This window comes from Amphibalanus amphitrite, unplaced genomic scaffold (genome assembly GCF_019059575.1).
Source record: "Amphibalanus amphitrite isolate SeventyFive unplaced genomic scaffold, NRLGWU_Aamphi_draft 000349F_arrow, whole genome shotgun sequence".
NCBI classification, from domain to species: Eukaryota; Metazoa; Arthropoda; class Thecostraca; order Balanomorpha; family Balanidae; genus Amphibalanus; species Amphibalanus amphitrite.
Genome location: NW_024881844.1, coordinates 436059 through 463923, shown reverse-complemented (window position 1 = coordinate 463923; position 27865 = coordinate 436059). Strand labels below are relative to the sequence as shown.

At 50.5% G+C, this 27865-nt stretch overlaps 2 protein-coding genes across 4 annotated transcripts; both read right to left on the bottom strand.

Annotated features, from left to right (window-relative positions):
• Positions 1–108: 108 nt before the first annotated feature.
• LOC122389231 (scoloptoxin SSD14-like) lies at positions 109–27624 on the bottom strand. Of its 3 annotated transcripts, none has more exons than XM_043381064.1 (12): positions 27164–27624; positions 6031–6116; positions 5660–5792; positions 5087–5307; positions 4396–4588; positions 3446–3646; positions 2817–2956; positions 2365–2474; positions 1887–2205; positions 1607–1719; positions 1200–1313; positions 109–967 (listed from the first exon to the last, which is right to left on the bottom strand). In XM_043381064.1, exons 1-12 carry the CDS (start codon positions 27217–27219, stop codon positions 821–823), a joined length of 1833 nt encoding a protein of 610 aa, XP_043236999.1. In that variant the 5' UTR covers positions 27220–27624; the 3' UTR covers positions 109–820. The 3 variants fall into 3 exon arrangements, with proteins under 3 accessions (XP_043236999.1, XP_043237001.1, XP_043236998.1); XM_043381066.1 differs by lacking the exon at positions 27164–27624 and adding an exon at positions 12691–14020; XM_043381063.1 differs by lacking the exon at positions 27164–27624 and adding an exon at positions 10089–10993.
• LOC122389232 (trypsin-1-like) lies at positions 15600–17090 on the bottom strand. The gene has a single exon (XM_043381067.1). It carries the CDS (start codon positions 17048–17050, stop codon positions 15998–16000), a length of 1053 nt encoding a protein of 350 aa, XP_043237002.1. The 5' UTR covers positions 17051–17090; the 3' UTR covers positions 15600–15997.
• Positions 27625–27865: the final 241 nt, after the last annotated feature.

Below are 27865 nucleotides of genomic sequence, written 5' to 3'. Positions count from 1 at the left end.
GCATTATTTGTTTGGTAGGTATGCGATTTTTAATTCGAGATATAGCAGCTTCATAATTGACAATTCTAATGACAAACTGCATTTGTTCCTGTGATTAGCCCCATAACGTTTAAAAACACGCAGCATCGATTTATTCACTCGCCCAACACTTGTTTTGTTTGCTCGACAATTCACGACAGGCATTCCTGGAGCACTACTGGCACAATAAACTGAGCCGTGCCTCCTTGCCTCAGCAGCTGTTACACAGCAGCAGGGGAAGCTGAACAGTGGACAAGGAAGCAGCCTGGACAACGGCAAGTGATAAATTGTAGCGGCATAACGGCACTTAGAGGCAAAGACGCTAAACGTGAGATCATCGAAAAAAAAGTGCACAGAAGCTCCAGGCGGTGTTCACCAGCATTGCGTTCGATAAAAATATTCAATTCGCCAAGTGCTCATTGCATATATCTGAAAACATTTGAAGAACGGCACACTATCTCAGATGATAGCAAGACAGAGCAGCAGCGAAGCATCATGTCGTGTCCATAAACTCATTGACATCGGCACTTTCACCTAGTCTGTCGGTGGACCGTGAATTGTAAATACACCTTCCTCTCCCCTACCCACACAAGGCACCTTGCACCCCCACGCTTCACCCGCGATGTGTCTGTGATTACGCGAGCGACACCATGACCCTGCCGTGGGCCTACCTGCCGTCATAGTCTGGCTCCGAGCCCTTCACCTCACACTGGGTCCGTTTGACACCGGCCGGCTCAAGTCCCTTAGATTGTTTATTGGGGCTTTAGAGCACGCCGGTGACTATGGCCCTTTTGCGCCGAGTTTAGAAGCCCAGCAGGTCTCCGGCGCCCTTCCTGTAGTCCATGTTACCAGTGATGACCCCGTTCAGACGGCTGAGGACGGGCACCACCGCGCGAAGCTTCCACTGCTCCATGTTGTGTCCCTTCTCGGAGAGGTAGGCCACTGTCGTCTGCAGAGATAGGGCGGCAATGAGGTTAAAGTCGGTACTCAGTATCCGAGGATAGGGAGCTCAACAGCACTGGTAAGTACAGGCGCCGTTAAAAGAAAGCTATGAATCATGAAGGGTGTCCGATCTGATATCAACAATCACTCCCTGTTCAATGACCCTTTTACTATTCCGCTGTAGGTACCGAATTGCACCACGTCTGAGGTATTCGTATGTGTTCGCTCCGTTCACTCACCGGAGGGAAGCCTTCGTCATAGTTGAGTGTCATGGGGAACAGCTGGTGGTGGAACCTCGGGAAATCGTTGGCCGTCTTCACGTCCTCATCCAGGTACAGGTGACGGAACGCAACCTGAAAACGGCCATGGTTGCGGTAAAATCGCACAGATACATAATTATCCATTACGGAAAATTCGCATCCGGCATGATTCAAGCTGTAGAGCCCAAGATGCTATCCAGTGCAAGTCATACTTTTGTTAACATTTTTATCCTCTACGCCTATACTGCAAAGATGATCACGGTCCCAATGTATCCCTGTCATAATATTCATAAAGATAATACATACAGCATAAGCTGTCTGACAAGCTCCTCTAACATCCTGAACCTATGAGATCTCTATGACCACGCCATCGGCAGTCGACTGACCAGGGCGGTGGCGGTGGTGATGCGCGATCCGCCCGCGCCGCCCACCACCAGGCGGATGTCTCCGGACGGATCCACAAACAGAGACGGAGACATGGACGACACCATCATCTTCCCTGTGGGCAGACAAAGAACACGGAAATGGTTCAGAATATCGACTCGGTGAAACAGTCAACACGTGAATTATAATCATCATGCAACAGAGCGAAATGTTTGACGAACTATGTCTGTTTGAAGGTCAAATTTAGTTACCTCTCAGGCGATAGACCCCGCCCCATTTCACCTGGCTTGATGAAATTGCTCGGTGACGGCGGCAGGTTGAAGTAGTTCTTCATTCCGGGCGTGGAGAAGTCGTCCATCTCGTCGTTGAGCAGGATGCCCGTGCTGGGCGAGATCACCTTGGCGCCAAAGTGCAGGTTGACGGTGCTGGTGACCGAGACGGCGTTACCTTCTGCGTCGATGACGGAAACGTGCGCGGTGCCCGAGTCGGAGACGGGCGCCACGTCCACGCCGTAGTGGTCCGGGTCGTTGAAAGTGCGCGAGTCGTCGATGAGGCCGCGGATGTACTCGGCGTAGTCGCGGGACGTGAGGTTCGCCATCAGCTGGGGAGCAATGGTATCGTCAGCAGCTGAAATTTACTATAGATGACATTCAGCAATCACATCCAGCACGAACTAAAGACAGCTAAGTAAAGAAAAGACGAAGTAAAGACGAAAGCATTTCCTTTCATTCATCTGTAACACCAGGACACGATGTCTTACCTCAGAAATATCCACGAACTCGGGATCAGCGAGCTCCGTCCTCCGAGCGAAGGCGTATTTGAACGCCTCGGCTATCCGGTGGTACATCAGGTTCAGCTGCTCCTCCGTTCCTGAGCAAATAAATAATGTAATACCATTGCCTGAACCTGTCACATAGGACAGATATCGATAGATAACTAAATGCTATTTGCAAGGACATCGCCTTTCGGTACTTTCTACAATATGTCAGTTTTTTTAAGCCGGTATTTGTCACATGACGAAAACCGGAGGCTGCTCGTCAGCATGTTTGCCAAATGTTTCCTGTTGTAGGTTCAACAGATTAATTGCTTAAAAACTTATTACGCCATTAACGTATGTTACTTGAACCATTGCATCAAACCACATGTATAATATAAATAGTTCTGCCAATCAAAAATAAAATGTTGTGCGTGGCACGTCACGAATTCACTCACGGGGTCTGTGCTGGCTGTACTGGTAGCCATCCAGGATATTGAAAACGAATGTCAGGAGGTTCCCGGAGCCGGGGGCCGGCACTCCGTACAGCGAGAGACCGTCACTGAGACGGGCCGTGGCCGGAGTCACCCAGCGCACCCTGGAACGGTACAGCAACCGGTGAGCCGTCACCCATCCGCACACAGCCGCTCATTGTCAGTGACAAAGACAGGTGATCACTCCGGCCTCGCAGGCAAGTGAGCCCAGCGGCCATTGGCCACTCCATGCAGATCAGTGATCAATTCACTCAGGACAGTGGCAAATCCACGTAGACCATTGACCAGTCCACATATTTAGATCAGTGTTCACCGGCCAGTCCGGACCAATGAAGGCCGTTGATTGACCAAACCACACAATCCAGTCTCAAAAGGAGGCCGAGGCATCCAATTCCGTGCAATCATTGCACATATCTGAGAACAGGACTAGTTCGGATCTTCAACAGCAGCCGCCTCCAATGATCCCCAATCCTCACATTCATGCTAACGGCATATCAGTCAGTAAAATACCGTTTGATGATTTGCAGTAAGCAGATAAATCGCCATCACCCATCTCGTCCATATTATCTGCTCTACATCAGTGGTTAGCTCACCTGTAGTCCTCCAGGTCCTTTAGTGTAATGATTCCACCGTTCTTCTGGATGTCATCGGCCAGCTGTTTCCCGACTTGTCCGCCGTAGAGGGCGGCGGCGCCACCGTCGGCGATGGCCTGTAGTGTGTCTGCCAGCGCCGGCCGGCGCACAATGTCGCCCTCCTTCTTGGGCTCGCCGGTCGTCTCGTTGAAGAAGATGGACCTGACGGTGGGCACAGAGCCACGTCGTAATGCAGAGGCAGAAAAGGGTCTCAGGGGTATGAGGTAAAGTCAAAGAGATAAAAACGACCAAGATAAAAGCCGGGAGAGCTGAACCAGGAAAGATGATCAGTAAGCATATTAGGATCATAGGATGCAGCACCAATACACCGTTCCCTGCTTCTATCCTCAGGATACAGAAATCCTTCTCCTCCACGCCACAACCCCTCCGGGCTGGACAGGCAACTTTATCTCATGCGGGCTGCTCCCTTGGAGCGGCACCGCTGCTCCTGAGGGAGCGCACCCCGTAGCCGGGTGCAGTGAGTGCCTTGGGGCTGAGTGGCCTGTCCTTGGACGGGCTCAGCCCCGGCGACTCACTAGGGTGCCTGCCCAGACCAATGTCTCCCCCTATATCCTATCATCCTCCCGGCTCTGAAATGGTCTCATTGGACCGAAAGGGCCTAACCCAACAAAACAAACAAACAAAAACAGCACCAATAGACTAGTTTTGAAGCGTCGTTCGGAATATGTTTAGGGAACCATTTCATTCTTTTGGTGATGTTCTGGTCGTGTGTCTCGTGCCAGGTATAATCGAAAAGTAAGGACAAATGACACGAGAAATATAGGCTAGGCACCCTGTCGCTCATTGATATCACGAACTTTGCGATTCATTGCAAAGAATACCAAAAGTTCCTGAACTCTTCTGAGATAGTAACAACAGTAACCGTCTTTCCAGAGTTATTTGATGCTTACTTGAATGTTGGGTCGACGATGAGTTGATCCGTCTTGGCTCTGAGGTAGCTGGCCTGGTGGCCGTTGACGTGGTACCCCTCGCGGCAGAGTTTGATGGTGGGCTCGAACAGCTCTGCCCACGGCAGTCGGCCGTGCTTCTGGTGGGCGGCCCAGTAGCCGGCCACCTCGCCCGGCACACCCGCCGACTTCCAGCCTGGAGCGGCACAGAGGGGTACACTGAGCAGGACAGAGGGTACACTCACCGGGCACGGTGGTTCACGGTCGGCTCAACAGTCACACGTTTGATGGGTAGTAGAGTCAAACGTTCGATGGGGAGTAGCTGTTTACTACCTCAAGAGGGGTAGAAATTGTTTCTGATACAGTAGTGTTACTGATACAAAGAAGCAAAACGTGCGCATCGGTCTTCAATCAATAATTGAAGGTAAATGAGGAAACATAATATCCCAGGTTTGTGAGCTCTGAACAAAAAGTCGAGCGTTAAGTTCATAATGAAGTTCGCAAGAAAGGCGGAAATAACGCTCCGGGAACAACGGGCCTTCATTACATGGAGCGCTGGGCACCAGCATAAGAATGACGGGTGACAACGTCTCTGACAAATCTTTTACAAGTTATCAGTATAACGCTAACGGCGGAGTGACTGTGCCAAATAGCGGATCCAGCCGCAAGACCCGCGCCGGTATCCCGTACTGACCGTACTGCGACTGCGAGGGGTCGTCGACGAACATGTCCCGGGTGGCGGCGGCCGGCGCCGTCTCGCGCGCCAGCAGCGCCGCCGCCTCACGCTGCCGCCGGTCGTACAGCGTCATGATGAAGCCGCCGCCGATGCCGGCCGACTGGGTGTTGATGACGCCCACACAGACCAGCGCCGCCACGGCCGCGTCCACAGCTGTGCCGTTCCGCCGCAGAATCGCGCTGTCGGAGCAATACACAGTCCAATCAGCTTATAATATTCAAAAGCTAAAATCATAGTTTTAATTATAGTTTTCAAACATTATAGGCATATATCTTTACTGAAAATCGGTATCGCAAACTAAGTCTAACTAGCATGGTCTAACTATTGACTGCAGTCGTCAGAGTTTAAATCACTCAGCTCATCAATCACCTGGGTTTGAAGACGCGATTGTTCGCAAACATTCCGCGATTGTCATTCGCCTTACCCTTCATTATTCTACAAGAAAAAATGAATAAAAGCAAGAAGCGCTAGTGCAAAACTAAGATTTGTTCCCTTTTCAAACGGATTCGAGATAGTGTCACGATCACTCACGCTCCGATTTCGGCACATTCCGTGGCGTCAGAGGCAATGGCTGCCTTCTGGAAAGTTCTAAGTGGAGTCGAGGACGGCTCTGGTCGCAACTCTTGGAACGCTGCAGGACCATTACCGTTGAGGTTTGGTAAACCTGTCACAAAAGACGCAGACAGACGTTAGTCATGCTGGATGGTTCGGGACTACGTCAAGCAAGCAGTAAACTGAGGGAACTAAACATATACGTTTCATTTTTGTTTTATCCCGTCATCTTTTCATCTTGTTCCATTGGTAGGATTGATGCTATCCAAATTATCATGTCTTCCTGTATGGCAGTTCATATAATTTATTGATAGGTACCTATATCGCAAGCAGAACAGTAAGGTACTTACAGAACGCTAATGACAGTGCAATTGACGTGATGATCAAGAAGAGAAGAAGTCCTAGCAGTATCACATGACCTTTTTTCACCATACACCTGAAAAGCACAAAGGAGATGGTCAAAGACGAAAAGAGATTTTAAAGCTGAGCTTGATGAGCTGCGTATTTTCTAGACTTTGCTCATACCATCAAATTTATACGAGGACATGGAGTCAGTTAACAGTTCATGCATCATCGAGTGAACAAACATTATTAACTGCTTCTAGGTAATTCATAAGTGCGTTATACAAATGCTCAAGTGTACTGCTGATAATATTCGCTATTGTAAACACATTCGTTACTTAATTCATTACTTAACTGAAGACGTGACTGGTAGGTGGAATGCAAAGCTGCTTGAACTTCTTTTACTGGTAGTTATGATATATGGCTAATGCGGGACACAATGTCACTGGAGTCAGCGAAGTGTTTAATGCATGGCCGAGTCACGAAAGGTTCGTAGCACTGCGACCGCGGCTATTGATTCTATCGACCGCTTACGGCAGAGCAGCGGCCCCCTAGTGTCGACTTTGGAGCCGAGGAGCTGTAACGGACGTTCTGCCTCACTAGACCGTCCTCACGTCAGTAGATCACATGACCTTCCACCCAGGTCCGCCAGGGTACCACGATTAAGTTGATTGACCACAGCCCTGCACCCAGGTCCGCCAGAATACCTACATGAAAGGCTGATGCCCGAAAAACGTAAAGTCTTTGATAGTTACCTGCATGAAATGATGAAAGTTGGATAGTGTGCACAAATAATCTGTAATCGGTATTTGACCCGCATTAGTTACTATGTACAAGTGCCGAACAACGTTGTCGTCGTTGTCGCTTTACACCGAGCGCTATGCTATGTGCATAGTGCTGAGTGTGCTGAGATTGCACTACTGGTTGGCGCCTGAAGTTATGCTGCACCGCAACGCTTTTATGTTTATTACCACTCATAGATGGCACCACCGGTAGACGCCTGAAGTTATGCTGCACCGCACGGCCTTATGTTCATTTCCGCCCATAGATGGCACCACCGGTAGACGCCTGAAGTTATGCTGCACCGCACGGCCTTATGTTCATTTCTGCCCATAGATGGCACCACCGGTAGGCGGCTAAAGTTACGCTGTACCGCACGTCCTTCTTACATTCATTTCCGCCCATAGCAGGCGCCCACTATCGGTAGGCGCCTGAAGTTATGCTGTACCGCATGGCCTTAACCCGTCGATACGATAATCGGCATGTAGAAACCGAGCACATATGCTCGTAGTTCCGGCAAAATTTAGGTATTGTTCACGTTGTCACACTACACGTAACACTTTTGCAGTGAACGTTATTACAGTACTGCCCGTTCATATAGGTATTGAGTTCGTTATCGACGAGCCAGTGCCGGCTGTACCTACTCCGGAATTTTTTCGGCGACTTTACGCAGACCGAACCAGCAGTCAGAGAGACAAAAATACAGTCAATTTGTTTCAGGTTTACAGCGCAGCACTATCATCTCGAAGACAGCTAGGGGTATCCATTTTAAGCCCAACTGCATGATTGGTGGACCATGTTTGGTAAGACATTAGAGACGTGCTAAAAATGTCACTTACCAAGATGACAGGGCTCTGCTTTTCAATAAAAATATCTACAATGGAAATCCCAAGCGACTTTATAAATCAAAACGCCAGATCATTAGGTGCATAATATGCTGCATTTTCAAACAGTCAATGATCTATTACCTACAATGACAGTATCAAAATCTAAAGATTTGAATTTGACTTTTTAAATAGTTAGTATTGACATGGGGGAAAGGGTAGGCAATGGATATGTGTGAAGAGCAACAACATAACCAATGTGTTTTCTTTTATAACCGGTAAAACACTCAGATATACATGTACACTAATGTGATGCTTAACCATGCACCTAAAGTCAGAAGTTAAAGGGACCACCACGGATGACATAATACGGTCTAATCCATGACAGCACGAATGGTGTCATCACGTGAGTGAGTAGAGTAAATAAATTAAAGATGCTTATAAAAAAATAAGTGATTGAATTACGTACGATGACACTTTTGGAAGTTTTATCAAACAGTGCATAATAATAACTATTGGTTAAAAAAAAAAAACAATACAAATAATTACAAGGAAGTAACCGCAGGCTGCTTGAAATAGACGAGCACTATCCGTTAGAATTGATCTGTGAGTCAGACACACACGTCACACATGTAATGACGGACTTACATGGTGGCGACGTTATGGCGTGGTTGGGAAGTCCTGGACTGAGTGGTAACGCCCTGTTCTCCGACAATATATACCGTGGATCATCACATTTCAAACAGAGTCCATCAGGATGACTGGACCTTTTGGACGGAGACTCGAATCACCCATAGCCGCCGCCTCCCCCTCCCCTCCCAGGCTCGGCTCACGGCTGGTGCGGCAGCCTCCAGTGACGGGCTGACGGCGGTGCACGACCGCCGCACGTGATGGGTGAACAGTTGGTGAGAAGCTGCTGCACGTGGCGGGTGAGCAGCTCGTGAGCGTATACTTTATAGAGGAGTTGCAGCTGGTGAGCGGTCTTTGAGCGGTGGTGAGCGATCGGTGAGGAGTTGGTGAGCAGTAGTGAGCAGTAGTGAGCGAGTGGTGAGAAGCATTGAGCGATCGACGAGCAGTTGGTGAGCGATCGGTTCATTGATGTGTTATTGGTCCGTGCCCAATACCGCCGTGCCGTCCCCCCACGCGCGCGTCCTCTGGGCTCGACAAACACGCAGACAATTGGCGGGTACGGTGGTGTGTGGGGGCGAGGCCGAGGGATGAGGTAGCGATCGGCTGATGGTAAACAGATCCCAAACAGTGGCTGGAGAACCGCACCTCTGCCAACGGTGGCTAGACGCCAGCGGAACGGAGAGTCCCGTAAACAAACGCCCAAGTTCAGTGATACTTCGATACTGACTCGGCATTTACGGTTATATGGCGACTGGTCATGATAAACGTTATTACATGCGTTATGTTTGTACTATTGTGGAATGTGGTCCCTCCGTAAATGAGTATGTTCTTCTTTAATGACTTGCAAAGAGTATCCTTATAGTGATTTGGTTAAATTGAAATGCTTACCTTGGACCTGCTATCATGTAACACCGTGCTCGGTTGCGTCGATGTATATCGAACTCATTACGTGTGATCTGCGAAAGCAAAATGTTGGCATAAAACTGGTAGGTAGCTGATATGATATATGTAAATGGCCATATCACAGCCCTACAGATGATACAAATGGTCTGCGACCGCTCCAGAAGCAAAGTAACATATTCGGAAAAGGGAGAAGTGCTATAGGTTTATCATCGACTCCATCACAGCAACTTCTTCATTCCGTGAGAAAGAGCGATGCAGCATTCAGCTTGAGCTGATATAACACTGACAACATGTTACCTACATGTCTGTGCTCGCTGCAGCCTGCAATACCTGCACATGTATCGGAAAGCAATTCAAGGTAAATCTGATCATCTTATGCCGGCATTATCTACGACTGTAACGGACTTGTTAAAAGCGTAAAATAGCGGCAATAAAGGTCATTTCTCGACCAAACACAACTGCCTGTATTATAATTGGTACATACCTACCTTATGAACTGTTTATTTTCAGTTTTGTTCCAGAAACAGGCCGCAATCCTAAAATTTACAGCTTTGCTCGTCATGCTTGATGCTTATGTTGTTTTAAGAACGACCGAATGTAACTCGTAACTCAAATGATTGCAGACAGTGTCACGCCGCGACCCGTCTTGAACTGGAACAACTATAGGTACACTACAGTTAACGATCGAGTCTCCCTTTAAAGGTCAAAAGGCAGCTCATGACCTCATCCTCACGCCGGCTGCGGTGAGGTCATGATCCAGAAACTAAGACGGTCTGCATAGTTTACGACTGGAAGAATCGGAGCTTGCACAAACGCAAACCGATCCGACCACTCAACCAAGACACCGACCGGGCACGTGCCGCGGGAATAGCCACCGAGGGCGTGTAAAGGGCAGATTGAAGAGTCATTTCACACGCCAAGTGTAGTACCTGTTTGTGATCCTCGCCTTGGGCGGCGCCTCGGTGGTGATGGACGGCAGGTCGCCGTTCCAGTCGGTGATCTGCGTGTACGAGTTCTGACGCTCCTCCAGCTTCCGCTTCTTGCGCGCGTGCTTGCGCTCGGATTTGCTGGGGTTGGACGGCGGCATGGCGCCGGTGTCCTTGGAGCCACTGATCACAGACGGTCGTCCCGGCCACCTCCGATCGACCGGCCGCCGACCACTGTCACACACAGCCCACCCCGGCGGAGATGCCCACGAACAGGGCGTCGCCACGTCACCGCTCACACAGCGGCTAACGCGGCGTCACGGCGCCGTCCAGCGGAGGTGACCGACTGCCGGCCGGTCGGCGGCGGCCTCCCTACCTGACGCACCGCCACCTGCCGCACCGGACGCGGCCCGCAGTGCACCGTTCCAGGCCGGCCGGCGCGGCTCTGGCTCTGGTCCAGCCGATCGGCGCTGGCTTTGGACGGCCGGCTCGGCGCATGACGGCGCACCGGCTCAGACCCCGACCGGTTCTCACAGTCGTGTCAATGACTGGAAAGAGCCTCAACACTTCACAAACGTGTAGGCGCTTTGACTGACTCCCTGGGTATCTCACTGACATATTGGGGCCTGGAGCGAGCTCCAATGTCTCAGAGACACGTGGTAGGTGTCTCTCGGAGGCACGTGACAGACGGGGCCGGACTCCAGTGTCTCTCACTGACAGTTCCAAGAACGAGTTCCATTGCGACTCACAACCTTGTTTGTGTGCGGTGTATCGCAGCGGTCTGTGCTCGGTATTGAACAAGAAGACAAAGACTCGCGGTATCGAAACCGCACAATTGACTGACGAATGTGAATGCTTCCGCTTACAATCTTAGTTGATACCGGTCCCATAAATCGAGCCCATGGCAACTGGAAAATGCACAGCGCCGGCTCATGCCTTGCATGATTGTAGCATATCCCAAAGGTCCCCATAATGTCCACACACTGGACCGTCCTGGTGATACGCACAGAGTAGTGAAGCGACTGCCGAGGGATGACACGAACGTAATCGTCACTGAAGGGGTGATGGGAGACGCGTCAAATAAAGAATAATTTGACCTTGTCATGTCAACGTAACAATTTGACCTGAGGTGAACCTGACCGGAAGAGTTCATGATGTGCATAAGTCGAACCATACCAACCAGGTTGAGGTTGAACCAGGTTGAGCTGAACACTGCACTTTACATCGCTCTAGCATATCTCTATTAACCCGCTCCGGGCCCGTCCTCGACGCCGGTGCGGTCCTCGTGTTAGACGGAATGCTTGAGCACACCGTCTAACTCGGCTCCTGAACCACATAGAGACACGTGGTAAGCGATGTTCGAAAGAGCGCCAAAAAGCATAACGAAAATAGCTCAGCAAATTCTTAGCTCAGGTCAAATATGAAGTCACCAGCGGTCAGCAAAGGTCAAATTTTGCCTATATCGACACACGTTGACAAGTTGCAAGCAAAAGTCAGGAACGATCAGAGCTACGCAGCGGAAAGGGCATTCGGTATAGCTCTTTTAAAGCTTTTTATGGGTATACTGCTCTCAGATTTGACCTAAGGTCAAAGGTTTAGTCCACAGAGGTGCAAACATTTTAACGATTTTTTTTTCAATAACCTTTAACACTAGGCTTGCATTATGTTTATTTCACCGCATCGTGTTTCCTTCGTTGGAAGGCATCGAATCAGCAAATTTGTTCCTAAAAAGTCAATTTGAAAATTTGATCTTGACGCTCATTATTTTTTCCCTCGACTTAGGTACCTATTGGCAATGGGGAGATCGATAAATTGACCAGATTTTAAGTTACCGCCAATCGAAAATCAAAGGTGAAGGCTCTGAACATCCTGTCACTCTTATCGACCGCTGAAAGTTGCTGATCAGCTGTAGTCAGTGTAGCTGTGACGACTGACGTCTGACAGGCAATAAAACCTTTTTTAAAGATTAGGTCATTTGACATGACCTGGTGACCTGACCTTAGGCGACCTGGGCCTTAAAATTTCATGTGTGCAGAAAAATGAATCAAAAGGTGTGCCAAACTGCACAAAGGTGTTTGAAACATCCCCGGCTCGGCGTGGGTTAAGAGTTGTAATTGTCGGAAAACTACTGATGACTTGCAAGCTTTTAAGGACCTTACAGAGGCAAAATATGAAGTCGTTGGCGCAAGTTTCCGATTAGTATTCAGTGGAAGGGCAAAACGTTAGTGTTTGACATGACCTGGTGTCTGGTGATATGACCTGAGCTGAACACTTATGAGCAAATATTAAAAAAAGGTTTGATGTTTTGTATACAATGAAGTTTCAATCAAATATTAAACGTTAAATCAACCTTTTCCCGTTTCCGTAAATGATAGGGTACGTACACCAAAAATGTTATTATGTACTTCAAACAATAAATAAACTTTAATTTGGATTCCAAAACTACTGGTGGCGATGAACGATCTAAAAACAACTTCATCCTGAGAAAAAAAGGAGATGTAGTAAGGTTGAACGTCTAACAGGAACATGCTAAGTCACTAATATCAGCCCGTTCAGACATATGATCACATTTACCGGGTCTATAAAACGTTTCCACCACACTTACGTCACGAGGATCTTGGTCATGGTGAAAGCTGCTCTCGAGGACCGAGCGATCGTGACTGAAATGCTTCTGTCCTACTCCCACGTCTTTGTCGTAGGTTATGGAGGCTTTATCTCCGAGTCGACGGTGAGCCTCGTAGCACCATCACCATACTGCACAATTATCCCTGGTTTGTGCCAATCACTGGTAGGTTACGGGTGACTCCGAATGGCGGATTTGATGTGGCACTTGGAGGTCATATCAATATCAGCGCATGGTGCTCTCACTCCAACATCGGGTCTCGGGGGCTATTGAACAAGCATCTCAGAATGGTCCGACGACCGACGATCGCCGTCGATCAGCCTCTGTCGCTCAACTGTAATCTGATCCGGGGCGACACGTCACTGCCCGATTGCGTCACATCCGACCGATTATCTCCCTCATGACAAAGTCCGAGAATACCGTTACGCACAGCTCGTCCCTCCCATGCACACTCACTGAACACTGAACACGAGTATCACAAACGCTCGTTCGTTAGGTTAGTGTCCACTTCCCGATACACTCGCCATACGCACTGGTGCCTCACACCGCGCCGACGTCCCCCTGCTCCAGCAGGCTCGACGGCGGGTCACACAAGTGTTCTTCAATGAGCTCGACAATCCCAGCGCCACACTGTCAGGGGCGGACCCAGAGATCTCGACGGAGGGTCACACAAGTGGCTCTCAATAAGCTCAGCAATCCAAGAGCCACAGTCAGAGGCGGAATCGGGGCTGGCAGCGGAGCCGGCCGAGAGCGCACTGCGGTACTGACGGGCGGCCAAGGGGGCCGACACGGCACTGCACGGCGGTCAGGGCGGAGACCGGAGGGGGGGGGGGGTGACACTGACGGCTCGACTGACCGACACGGCTGACGTTGACAGCTCGGCCCCGTACCGACTGACTGGGGAGGAACGACGGGGACACTGACGGAACAGAGGTCGTCGGTCCTCTAACATTGCCGGCAGGGCGCCCCCGCATATCTATGGACGTATAGTTTGGTGGAGGAATAGACACTCATTTGTTCCGAATAATTTTCCTAAATGTCGCAGCTACGTTATCGAGCATTGGTGGTGCTCATACGCAGTCCGGATGTGGCTTTAAATCTGCATCTCTACGTCGAAAGATTATCGGACATGACATGCCTAATAGCTCCCAGACATATTCGGGTCAGACGTTTGGGAGCTGTCAGAACTATTATTCGCCTCTGAGCCTAAAACGGCACGCCGTGGTATTCACATACGAGTACACGAACCACTTCTGGCCCTGCCAGCAGTTCCACAGTGGCCCATCGTATCGGTGCACACTGCCCACACTCCGGCTCCGCTGAAGTTCACAGCCGGTATCACCGCTGTGTCGTCAGCCCGGCTTTCCGGCCCGGCGAGAAACATTAGTCAGCCGTGCTTCCGGCGCTGAAAGCTGGGCGGCTTGGAGCAGGGCCACAGGAAGCTGACAGAAAAGGCACGCCGGCGGACCTATCCGAGCTCAGCGCAGATGAGGGAGACATGCATGGGAATGACATTCAAGTGTGAAACTTTTGACTCTAGGCCCACGCCTTGTCGGGAACGGGAGGCCAGGACACAGGGTTCGGGTATACCCGGACTGACAAGGCGATCCATGATATTGTTCCCGGCGCACGACCGGCCGAGTCAGCATAACATCGCATACCGACAGACCTGGCACCGCCAGGTCGCCATACCGCCCTTCCATCGCAGACCCTCTGGCCTTTGGTCCTCCAATAACCAACCCTATAACACGTTCTGTCTTTCAATGACCGGTTCTTCTCTGAGTACGGCCGGTCCCTGACCCTTGGCCATTCTATGACCGGTGCCCTGACCTTCGGTCCTCCTATGATCGGGTCCTTCTGTGACTTCTGTGATCTTTCGGGCTTCGTCAATAGCCAGTCCCCTGATTGTGACCAGTCCCTGACCCTTAGTCCTTGACCCGGCCCCTGACCCTTGGTCCTTCTATGACTGATCCCCTTTGACCTTTAGCCCTCCATGTCACGTCCAGCCCCTGCACGGCTCGTTCACTGTCACGCCTCTGCTGTTGTTGTTGTTGTTGTTCGTCCTCTCGGCGTCTAGCGACGCGAAGCCTCGCGGCTTAGCATCCCTCTGCGCGCGGCCGCCATGGCCGCGATGTAACTTGTGCTCCTTGCAGTCTCTCTGGTTGGGGCGTGTATGCTTCCCGTCAGGCGGAACCGAAGCCCCATCTGCGCTGGGCACCGCAACAGAATGTGATCTGGGGTGTCGGCTTCCTCCTTACAGAGTGGGCAGAGGGCTCCGCCGCATGCTCGTTCATTGCAGGCGTCGCACTGCCGTGTGGGGCTCTTGCCGATGCGATGCAGGTACTGTTGCGACCCTGACCAGTGTCCGGCTCTCAGCTGGTGGACGTCGATAGCCGTCAGACGGTCCAGGCCAGACACTGTGGGTGGGCGCGTTGTCCCCATCAGGGTTCGGAACCAGCCTGGGGGTCGCTGCTCTCGTGTGCGAGCGTCCGCCGCTCGCGCCGCTGCTCTATGCACGCCTCTGCTCGGCCCGCTCTCCGCTCCGGAATTGTTTGTTATTGCTTCTGCTGTGGATGGCTTGACCGCTGAGGGAATAAATCACCGATGTCCAATGGTCACAGCTGACAGTTGAGCCCGGATCATGTTCTATACCGGTCAGTCAGACTGCGATTCATACAGGGCCAGACTAGTCATGCAGCCTTGCTATTATAGTTGCAAGCCGTAGGTATTGATTCACCTTCCTTGGTCCGTTCAGAAGCCTTTAAATTCGTTATCATCATGAGTAAACTCGTCTCTCGTTGTAGTGACTTGCGACTTGCAAGAAAATGTTACATGCCTAAGGCCTAGCCATCTGCAGGCTGCAACCACGCGCCTTAGCAATATCCAATTTTCATCAGTTGTATTCAATAATAATCATCCATATAGCGACATAAGTAAAACGGCAACAACAGCGATTTATAGAAAAATAAAAACGCCCTAGCACGCACATGAAATTCATAAGATGCAAATCCCATGAGCAGTCCAAGCCATAGACGCGGAAGGAAATGGTCATTCAGAAAGACGATTACAGGCCTCGTTCCTGAAGTTGAGACCCATGCGCATAAGATCCAACCGTAAACAATAAACATTCACAATCGCTTTACGTCCGAGGTCATTCCGTGCACTGGAAATCCGAGCGTGCCGCTGAACCCGTATGTGCCCCTGAGGTGTTTAATTCCACCCATTGTAACGAAGCAGAGGCCCGGGGCACGCCCTCAAACCCGACACCGTCCGCGGTGTGAGGCACTTGTTAGCAGAGCGAGGCGTCGGCCGTGTTAAGTCGGATCCAGTCGGCGGCGGCCGTGACGCGCGCGTACACGCCCGGGTAGTCGGGACGCGCACACCCGATGCCCCACGACACCACGCCGATGAGCGAGTAGCGGCCGGCCACCTCGGTGACCAGCGGGCCGCCGCTGTCGCCCTGGCAGGCGTCCTTACCGCCGCCAGAGACGGCCGCGCACAGCATGCTCGGGTTGACCTGCCTGTAGGCGGCGCTGCACTGGGCGTTGCTCTGGGTTCGGACGGTGACCTCATGCAGGGCGTCCGGCTGCGGACCTCCGGCGGACGTGGTGCCCCAGCCGCTGACTATGGCCTCCACGCCGACGAACTCGCCGCCGGCCGGCAGGCAGGCGGGCGCCACCCGGCCACCCAGCGCGGCAAAGTCGAGCCGCTGGGCCAGCCGCAGCAGCGAGAAGTCGTAGCCGGTGGTGTCCACGGAGCGGTAGCGCGGGTGCTCGGTGACGGCCGCCACGGCCACGCGCCGCTCACCGTCCGCCAGGAACATGGCGTGCTCGCCGAGCAGCACCTCCAGCCGGTCCGCCGAGCGGCCGACCGTGCAGTGCGCCGCCGTCAGCACGTAGCGGTCGTTGATGACGGTGCCGCCGCACCAGATCCACGAGTCGCCGGCGCTGACCAGGCCCGCCTGCCACGGGTACTCGCGCACCTCCGTCTCCACGCCGCCGACAATACGGGTGGAGCGGCGCGCCAGGCCGCAGCACTGCCCCCGCAGGCTGCCGTACGGGGTCGGCGAGGGTACGCTGCTGTCCAGGGACCGGATAGGGTGGTTAGAGGAGAGAGCGGTGCCGTTCTTAGCGGAGAGGAGCGTCTCACCAGCGACGGCAGTGTCTCTGACCAGCTCAGTACCCGACTGACGCGGCAGGAGAACAGGGTCTGTTGAGTCTCCGAAGCGAGGAAGCGGTATAGGAGGGACGGAGGTGTCAGGAATTGTCTCCGAGCGGGGAAGAATGGATGGCTTCGCTTGCACGGCAGCCAGCATGAAAAGGGTAATAACCGATCGTGCCATAGCCGATACCTCGAGGGTTACTGCAGCGAACAGGTCGTTAAAGTGTGACGATATCAACGACCACCGCGCTCTTATACCCTGTCGAAGTGAGATACCACCTGTGTGAAATCTCATCCTGTCAATCACATGGAGAGCCTATCCCCCGCACCCCACCTGAGGAAGCCCCATGGAACGAGAGTGCGCCCGTTTACAATCCGATCAGTGTCGGCAGATGCAGCTGCCCGTCCGTATTTGAGCCGTGCCCAGACCGGCTCAGCTGGTCCAGATAAGGTGTGATTGACGTAACACGTATTTGGTGCCGGGGCGAGCGACAGCGGTACAGGGGGAGGGGAGGGGGCACGCATGATACGGCGGCCGTGTTGGATTAACCACCGGCCTGCCGAGTGCCGACCCAATCCAGATAGGCTTTGCCCAATTATACCCATGAACAAGTGTTTCGGCCGTGAAGCTGGCTGTCGGCTTATTGTTGGTTGACGAAGCATAGATCAGAAATAAGCGAGTGGCTTCGATCAAGGTGAGTTTCATGCCAACATTTATTCAATAACGCTAATAAAAATTGTTTTGCTTAGGTGTAGATGCTAGGGGAAGCGGGGGTAACACCGCCACTGTGGGAAACACCGCCCAGGGCCTCGTCTAAGGAATTTTCACTGGGGGGGCAGAGACTGAAGGACCCAAACCTAGGGTACCCCCAAATCCTGTTTTCTCAACGGATTTAGGCCACTTATTTTTTCGTCACACCTGAGACCATGATTTTTTTAAACAAAAAACAAAAAAAGGCAATCCGAGCCATGCTCGTATAGGGGGAAGGTCGAACGGACCCCCTCGGTTTTTCAAGAATAGCTCACGTAAAAGCGGCTGACCTTTTAGCGGCTGACCGCGACGAAACTTTCAGTACCCTCGCGTTAGTCAATTTTACACCTACTCTGAAAATGTCATGACCCTGACCGTAATGACCTTTGACCTGTGACCTACTTTTCGAGACCATATTTGACCGGAATCGCGATTTGGCGTACATATGTCGGCTCGCATTAGCCGCGCGTTTACAGTCTTTTCGTGGTTTCAAGCGTTCAAACATGGAATATGACTAGGGTTACCCGCGTGCTCCGCAACGCGAAGAAGGGCTATTTGTGACCTGTGGGTATTGAATTGGTCTGTGTCGATTTGGCTGGTATCCATTTCGTTCGATTGCTTTTTGACGGCCGAGCATTTTGTAATAAAACAAAAAAAGATACATCGCACCGAGGTGCCCGTGTCGTATTATCATGCGTTCTACTTTAGAATGATTCGAAAACTGGCGTGAAGTCTTTTGAGGACCATCGATGAATTTCGCTCAAAATGACAATGTAATGGTTTGGAACATTTGCATTTTTAAGGATACTGTTGCCCGTCATGCAAAAATGAAGAGTGAATATTGGACAGAATTGAATGCTCTTTCCAACAGTGCCATTTTTAATTGCCAGAGATATCAGATCATGGAGCAAAACCCGTGTGATTTATAAAGTGACACAAAATTGACAAACACCATTTTCTCCCGTGATTTGTACCACCTTGATTTGGATCAATCAGCTTTTCACAATTTTTATATCAGAGGCGGTACATTTCTCTTGCCAACAGGCGTTATTCCAACTCGCTCCGTTTAACGGTCACCTAAAAATAAAATCAATTCCAAAATCCGTCCAAAACGTCAATTTTCCACATAAAAGTGCTCTCACTGGTGCACGTGGCGCGTGCCATCCCCTGCAACACACACCATTCGATAGCCCGTTAAATTATCTACACGATGCTGTTTTCCTCGTGCCGATCGGGCCCCTGGTCACCAAGATATTGCACGGGGACCGGACCCGTGTCGGCCAAAATTAGCCGTTTTCGCCCGATTTCGCACGCCGATTTATACATGTAAAGTCTATGACGCGAATTTGCACTTTTTGAGCACGCGCCACGCGCTCCCTATCAATCCGATCGAGCTGAGACCCCTCAAAGGCACGTCGCGCATCCTTGATCTATAAGCTGTGCAAATTTCACCGCGCTAGGTGCAACGGTCTGGCATGTAGTCCACGCAAAGCACCACCAAGTCGGGACCTCGGTAACGGACAGACGCACCCTCCTCAAATAGTAATATAGACAAGCGGCTGCGCCACTTGCTTTGCTGCGTGGTAGGAAAAAATTGCGGCACCGGCCAATTTGCTTTCGAATGGTGTTCGATTCAAATCGATGTGTCGTCTAGAAGCATAGATATGGACGGAAATGTGAAGAGAATAAAAAAACTGTTCTGAGGGCTTCGTTGGATGAAAGTGGGGTGATACGGGGTCAAGACGGGTCAAAGGGGTCAGCCCCGGTCACTTTGGGTTAGGCCAGGTCACCTAGGTCACCTCTCGTCCGATGGGATCAGCCCGGGCCACTGTTTAACTTTTGCCTCCACCACTACCCCTACCACTACCCCTACCACTACCCCTACCCTTACCCCTACCACTACCCCTACCACTACCCCTACCACTACCCCTAACCCTACCCCTAACACTACATCTACCACTACCACTACCCCTACCACTACTACTACCCATACTCCTACCTCTACCACTACCCCTACTACTACCCCTACCACTATCCCTACTACTACCCCTACCACTACCCCTACCCCTACTTCTACCCCTACCACTACCCCTACCCCTACCACTACTCCTACCACTACTCCTACCACTACCACTACCCTACCCCTACCCCTACCCCTACTACTACTACTACTACTACTACCCCTACCCCTACCACTACCACTACCCCTACCCCTACCACTACCACTGCCTACCACTGGGTCATGTCAGCTCACATAATAATTGGATCCATTTAACTTTTTTTTAAATCAGACTTTAAAAGTGCTTCTAGCCCTGCTCCTATTCGTGCCATTCCATTAGCCTTAGTCGAGTTTGTCGGAAATGGCGCCTTGTGACAAAAGTGGCGCATTGCGGCAAACGCGGCGCATTTTTACCCGGTGGATGAGCATGCATCTTTGCACCAAATTGCACCCACATCGGACCATATTTGACAAAACTGTGCGATTCGGGGCAAAATGACGCCCTGTGACCAATGTGACGCCTTGCGGCAAACGCGGTGCATTTTTATACTTGTATCATCAACTGTTCCCATTGAATGAAAATCACCACATTCTCTCGCCACTTTTCATTCAAATTAATAACCTGCCCATCTGCCAATGCGAGGCACCCGCCACCGATCGGCATGCATTTAGTCCACAAAGTTTGTCGACCCCGGCTCTCAGTGAAGATCGGGCTACGAACCGATCAAAATTTCATTGGCGTTCTTCCGGCGCCCGCCACGTGCCAACCGTGCACCCCAGCGAGTCGAAACCTAGAAAAGGCGCTGACCCGTGACGTCACCTAGAAGGTGTGCAAATTTCAACCCCCTACGCCGTACCATCTGCCGTGTAGGTGAGGTTAATTGAACCCACTACACGATGTGCGGACACACAGACTCACAGACAGACGGATTCTGTTTGAATAGTAAGTTAGACAAGCGGCTGCGCCACTTGCTTTGCTGCGTGGTAAGAAAAAATTGCGGCACCAGCCAATTTGCTTTCGCATGGTGTTCGATTCAAATCGATGTGTCGTCTAGAAGCATAGATATGGACGGAAATGTGAGGAGATTTAAAAAAGAACTGTTCTGAGGGCTTTGTTGGATGAAATTTGGCTGATACGGGGTCAAGACGGGTCAAGGGGTCAGCCCCGGTCACTTTGGGTGAGGCCAGGTCACATAGGTCACCTCTCGTCCGATGGGATCAGCCCGGGCCACTGTTCTACTTTTGCCTCCACCACTACCCCTACCCCTACCACTACCCCTACCACTACCCCTACCACTACCCCTACCACTACCCCTACCCCTAAATCTACCACTACCACTACGCCTACCCCTACCACTACTACTACACATACTCCTACCCCTACCACTACCCCTACCACTACCCCTACCACTACCCCTACTACTACCCTACCCCTACTACTACCCCTACAACTACCACTACCCCTACCCCTACTCCTACCTCCTACCACTACCACTACCCCTACCACTACCACTACCTACCACTGGGTCATGTCAGGTCACATAATAATTAAATTGCGGCAACAGCCAATTTGCTTTCGAATGGTGTTTGATTCATGTCGATGTGTTGTCTAGAAGCATAGATATGGACGGAAATGTGAAGAGAATTTAAAAAATAACTGTTCTGAGGGCGTTGTTGGATGAAATTTGGGTGATACGGGGTCAATACGGGTCAAAGGGGTCAGTCCCGGTCACTTTGGGTCAGGCCAGGTCACATAGGTCACCTCTCGTCTGCTGGGATCAGCCCGGGCCACTGTTCTGCTTTTGCCTCTACCACTACCCCTACCCCTACCACTACCACTACCCCTACCACTACCCCTACCACTATCCCTACCACTACCCCTACTCCTACCCCTACCCCTACCCCTACCCCTACCACTACATCTACCCCTACTACTACCCATACTCCTACCCCTACCACTACCCCTACCACTACCCCTACCACTACCCCTACTACTACCCCTACTATGTACTACCCCTACCACTACTACTACCCCTACCACTACCCCTACCCCTACTACTACTCCTACCACTACCCCTACCCCTACCCTACCCCTACCACTACCCCTACCACTACCCCTACCCCTACCACTACCCCTACCACTACCCCTACCAACACCGCTGGGTCATGTCAGGTCACAGAATAATTGGATCCAATCAGTACTAAAATATCAGACTTGAAGTGTTCCCAGCCCTGCCCCTATTCGTGCCATTCCATTACCCTTACTCGATTTTGTCGAAAATGGCGCTTTGTGACAAATGTGGCGCATTGCAGCAAACGTGGCGCATTTTCACCCGCTGATTGAGCATGCATCTTTGCACCAAATTGCGCCCATATCGGACCATTTTTAACAAAACTGTTCGATTTGCGGCAAAAATGACGCCCTTAGATAATTGTGGCGCATTGCGGCAAACGCGGTGAATTTGTAAAATCGTATCACAAACTGTTTCCATCGAACGGAAAATCAACACATTCTCTCGCCACTTTTTATTCAAATTAAAAACTTGCCCATCCGCCAATGCGAGGCACCCGCCACCGATCGGCATGCATTTATCCACAAAGTTTGTCGACCCCGGCTCTCAATGAAGATCTACGAACCGATCAAAATTTCATTGGCGTTCTTCCAGCGCGCGCCACGCGCGAACCGTGCACCCCAGCGAGTCGGAACCTAGAAAAGGCGCTGACCCGTTCTGTCACCTATAAGGTGTGCAAATTTCAGCCCCCTACGTCGTACCGTCTGCCCTGTAGCCGTAACAAATTGAACCCACTACACGATGTGCGGACACACAGACTCACAGACTCACAGACGGATTCTGTTTGAATAGTAAGTTAGACAAGCGGCTGCGCCACTTGCTTTGCTGCGTGGTAGGAGAAAATTGCGGCACCAGCCAATTTGCTTTCGAATGGTGTTCGTTTCAAATCGATATGTTGGCTAGAAGCATACATAGATATGGACGGAAATGTGAAGAGAAAAAAGAGCTGTTCTGGGGGCTTTGTTGGATGAAATTTCGCTGATACGGGGTCAAGATGGGCCAAAGGGGTCAGCCCCGGTCACTTTAGGTCAGGCCAGGTCACATAGGTCGCCTCTCGTCCGATCGGATCAGCCCGGGCCACTGTTCTACTTTTGCCTCCACCACTACCCCTACCCCTACCCCTACCACTACTCCTACCTCTACCACTACCCCTACCACTACCCCTACCACTACCCCTACTACTACCCCTACCCCTACCCCTACCACTACATCTACCACTACCACTACCACTACCCCTACCACTACCCCTACTACTACCCCTACTACTACCCCAACCCCTACCCCTACCACTACCCCTACCCCTACCCCTACCCCTACCCCTACCCCCCTACCAACACCGCCGGGTCATGTCAGGTCACAGAATAATTGGATCCAATCAGTACTTAAATATCAGACTTAAAGTGTTCCCAGCCCTGCCCCTATTCGTGCCATTCCATTACGCTTAATCGTATTTGTCGGAAATGGCGCTTTGTGGCATATGTGGCGCATTGCGACAAACGCGGCGCATCTGAACCTGTTGGCTGAGCATGTATCCTGGCAACAAATTGTACCCTTATCGGACCATATTTGACAAAACCGTGCGATTTGCGGCAAAAATGACGCCTTGTCACCAATGTGACGCATTGCGGCAAACACGGTGCATTTTTATACTTGGTCACCTTTCACGGTGCATTTTTATAATCTATACATTATCTCGCCACTTTTCATTCAAATTAAAAACTTGCCCATCCGCCAATGCGAGGCACCCGCCACCGATCGGCATGCATTTAGTCCACAAAGTTTGTCGACCCCGGCTCTCAATGAAGATCTACGAACCGATCAAAATTTCATTGGCGTTCTTCCAGCGCGCCCCACGCGCGAACCGTGCACCCCAGCGAGCCGAAACCTAGAAAAGGCGCTGACCCGCTCTGTCACCTATAAGGTGTGCAACTTTCAACTTCCTACGACATACCGTCTGCCTTGTAGGCGAGGTTAATTGAACCCACTACACGATGTGCGGACACACAGACTCACAGACTCACAGACGGATTCTGTTGGAATAGTAAGTTAGATATTGCTCTCCCATGCATTAGGGTGGGCGTCAAGGTCACCGGGAGGTCTGGTCAGGTCATTGACCTTTGATGACTTCGGTTCACTTTTTCGAGTTTTACATGATTCTAGGCCAGTTTTTGGAGCTGAATTCGAATTTAGCAACCATTTGAACATTTACGAAGTAGTTTTGGTGCCTTCGTAACATGTTTTGAAGCTGTCAGAGCCAGAGGCGGTTGCCACCTACTACGAATACCCGGCAAAACCCTTACTGGTTGGCCTGACCTGACCTGACCCGACCTGGCCTAAATGCATGAAGACATTATCTATGATCATAACTAACATGATATTCGTGATCAGCACCCCGACTAAAAATAACAGCCACCCTTTACGACGCTGTAATAAGTCCCGCGAGTTTCCCGACTTTTGGGTCATTGACCTGACCTGGAAGGTCAACCGATGACTTACGACCTTAAAATGAGGTATCATCGGCTTCCTCTCGTGACGGGCAGCACGGTGGTTTTCTCCGCGAAGCTCTAGCTCGATCAGGGGCGAAACGGCAAGGGGCAAGGTCCAACGCCCCCCCCCCCCTCCCTCCCTATACGTTCGCGGCTGGAAAAACACCAATACGGGCGAGAGTTAAGATTAATGTGTTACCCCCTCACATTGCCCCACCAGACAGTGATAAGCATACTTATCCATGTTGGGCGTTTGATTGATTGGGGGGGGGGGGCGCAAACACGAGTTGGGTCACTGGTCAGCTGCCAATTGACAATTTGCTACTTGAATCACAGTAGCAAAGTCACAGAATCACAGTAGGTACTCAGCTCTATAGATCATAAAACTCTGGCTTTTCCCGTAGTCATGGAGTAGGTATGAACAGTTTTTGAACAAATAATGTTTCTCGTTAAATCCATGTAAGACTCCTAACAAAAACGTATTGCAGGGAAGGTAATTTTGTGCAGTTCACGTTTTGACTGGGGGGGCAAATGTTGGCCACTGGGGGGGGGGGGCAATCCGCTCGACTGGGGAGGCAATTGCCCCCCCAGTTAACATGTTAGACGAGGCCCTGCCGCCACCCCATCTGGCGGCGAAAGTATGAAATGTGAAGTGTAAAAATCCGTTATTTCCTATTGACCGCACGAAGGTAAGCGTCTTCTGATTTGTGTTCCGGTGTTTCAGTGTAATCGAAGCTCAATGTGGGCATTTAAAGAAAAATGCACATTCTCTTATAAAAATTCGAGGAGTTGGGAGCACTTTTGAATGTCTTTAAAGGGACCCTCCCACCTTAACATTAGATTTGAGTTGAGATAGCCAAAATGGGGTCCCTGGCTCACAATTACCGGTTTCGGCACTCACAACATCGAGAAATGCCTTAAATCGGAAATATTGAATTTCAAAATTGCAGCATTTTGATTCAGAGGGGCTAATGCTTAGGAATACCCCTCTGAATGTGTGACGTCAGCGCAAATATCTAACGATTTTTAAATGTTTGACTAAAACGTTTTGTAGCACGCGGTGGTATATGCTATTTGCGCGCAACATCTGCCGCAAACGCCGCACCTCTAAAATCAAGTCGCTAGAAACAGCGGAGATCCCAAAAAAGTAAACAAAAGTAAAAGTCTAATATCTTGAAAACCGGTGAATATTTTTCGGTGAAATTTGGTAGATATTCGTTTTCGCTCTTTCTGAACCGTGCGACATCACTTTCATGCCAATTCATAAACTTTTTTGAAGGTGGGAGGGTCCCTTTAAGTAGAGACTCATTTTGATTTACTTGATTACATCGAAAAATAACTGATCGGCTTTGTCCAGTAAGATAAGTTTGCTTGAACCGTGTAGTAGGGTAACTGTGGGGAAAACGCACCCCTGGGTTAAACGCCTCCCCTAAAAAAATCGTATTTCTTATCGACGGATAGGTGTTTTATCCTGTCTTTCAGAACAGTCAGCTGCTTGTTTACGTAGGTCTCTATTTCCGGTTCTGAGTCTTGAGGAGCAGCGTGGGTAGGTGCTGATGTTGGTTTTGGATGTTGTTTTTGTTGTTTTTGCAGAAGATTCCTAATATTTTGATGCCCTCTTTATATCACAAACCTTGCTATTGTGCACATCACTCAAAACTGCGTTTTATTGTCATTCTGTTGAATATATTATGCTGCGGCGTTAGTGGCGCGTTTTTTGTCAATATTTTGTTGACCGGAAATGGAGTGGATGGGGCAAGACGCCTACTCGATGCATGGGGCAAGACGCCCCCAGTTTTCTGAAAGGGGGCGTTTTGCACGGTGGTGAGAGTGCAGGGTAGCGCCCTGTAGGTCGGGGCCGAAAAGGCCTCTCCCTGTCCTTTTTTGCTGATATATCCTAAACGACTGCAGATATCGTCACCAAACTTTCAGGACTCCTCCGGGCATCCATTTTACACATTGCAACAAAATTTTATTCCAAAGGCTATGATAGGTTGACCACAAATGACGTCAGAATGACGTCAAGTTCTGCCATGTTCATCATTTTCTGTTGATAGATGGGGTGGGGGCGCTTTGCACATGGGTGTGGGCGTATTACCCAGGGTACGGGGCAAAACGCCCTTTTGCAAGGGTATGCGAAAACCTTTTTGGGGGGTTAAATACCACACGCAGGTGTCTTTTCTTGGTCTCAAAACGTAGTAAAAAGAATGAGCTACATGATGGTGCCCAAAGGTTTAAGTAAACTGTGTTGGGTTGAGTGTCAGAAGGTTTCGCGCTTAAGGGGGGCGTTTTTGACCTATTCACCCTACATTCTTACCGCTGGCGATTTTTGCTTGTGATCACTTATTGGGGAACACCGCCACCCCGTGGCGGTGTTACCCCAATTGAGGTTGCGGTGTTTCCTGTTTGTAGCGTGATAAGTGATGAAACTCCAAAGACACGCTTTATTTATGTTCGTAGATGTTCCTAAGTCGGGAATAAGCAGCTTATTTGATTTTTTACTTTATATTTTTCATGCATCCCGACCAAGCACTTGCCAGCTGTATAAAACTGGCAAACAGCTGATGAACCTATACCTATTTAGGTGTCCATTACCGATTATTTGCGAAAATTACCACTTACCGACAGGAAACTCATCGCACACGATCTCTGAACAATTAAAAGCTTTCGTAGGAATGGGTTGGGTTAACATCAACACCGGTGGCGGGGTTACCCACACAATTTGTAGGCAGCAAATATGCAAGGTATTTTTAAAAGTCGTGATACATGAAAACCTTTTAGGAGCATGCAAAATAAGTACCTAAAACACGTGAGAAAATGTTTAAATATTGTAACCAAAACAATAACTACCAAGAGACTTCACACATATTCTCTCATTTTGGCGAAAAGCTTAGGGGGGCGGTGTTACCCCCGCTTCCCCTAATGGGTTATTTATTATTAAATACTGGTTAGATTAGAACAAACCAAGATGCGACATGGCACTTACCTGGTAGGAGGCGGAGTGTAAGGCGATTTTGGAACTCGCCACTTTGAGCTCCCCATGGTGACGTTGGACGCGATCGGTCAGGGGCAGCCCGCCGTTACGGCACTAACGGTAACCACGGGAGCCTCAGGTCAGTACGCAGGTATGTACTGTGACCTGACCTCGGTCCTGGCGATGTCACCTATACTCAGAGGCGAGAGACGGAGAAGATACAAGCCGCGGAGATCCGTGATTCCGAGCCGCCGAGTTCACTGTGCTGCCGTCGAGACGCCGTGCAGGTCTATATAAGACGACTAGTCTGCAGTGCCCGAGCCTGGTCACCGTGAGACGAACACAGACCAGCCGGGACACTGGCACTGAGCGGCGGCGGGGTGCGCGGTCACGACTCACGTCTGCCCGTGGTCCGTGGCAGTCTGCGACACTGCACTGCAGGTCATGACAGCGGCGCAGATATTGTATCAGACGAGAGGCCGGCTGATGAGGCTATCAGAGCCGTAAAGTCCGTGACACAGGGGGATTATCGATGACCACAGTCTTCTAAGCTTAACAATGTGATAAAGCAAGATCGCTTTGTTTGAAACGCATCTCAGTGTCAATTGAATTTCAAATCGATAGCAATGGGCAAGGCATCGACTCGAAAGACACCACCTTTCATGCATTAACCACTCGCCTTTTTCATTAGACATAGGTACCGCTCCGTTCCAA

Excerpts from the sequence above, each read along its gene's own strand:
- LOC122389231 (XM_043381063.1), bottom strand. The coding sequence starts at position 10,246 with ATGCCGCCGTCCAACCCCAGCAAATCCGAGCGCAAGCACGCGCGCAAG. Across the intron at positions 5,793-6,030 it reads TGCACTGTCATTAGCGTTCT|GTTTACCAAACCTCAACGGT; the intron begins GTAAGTACCTTA and ends CTTTTGTGACAG. Across the intron at positions 2,206-2,364 it reads AGTTCGTGGATATTTCTGAG|CTGATGGCGAACCTCACGTC; the intron begins GTAAGACATCGT and ends ATTGCTCCCCAG.
- LOC122389232 (XM_043381067.1), bottom strand. The coding sequence starts at position 17,050 with ATGGCACGATCGGTTATTACCCTTTTCATGCTGGCTGCCGTGCAAGCG.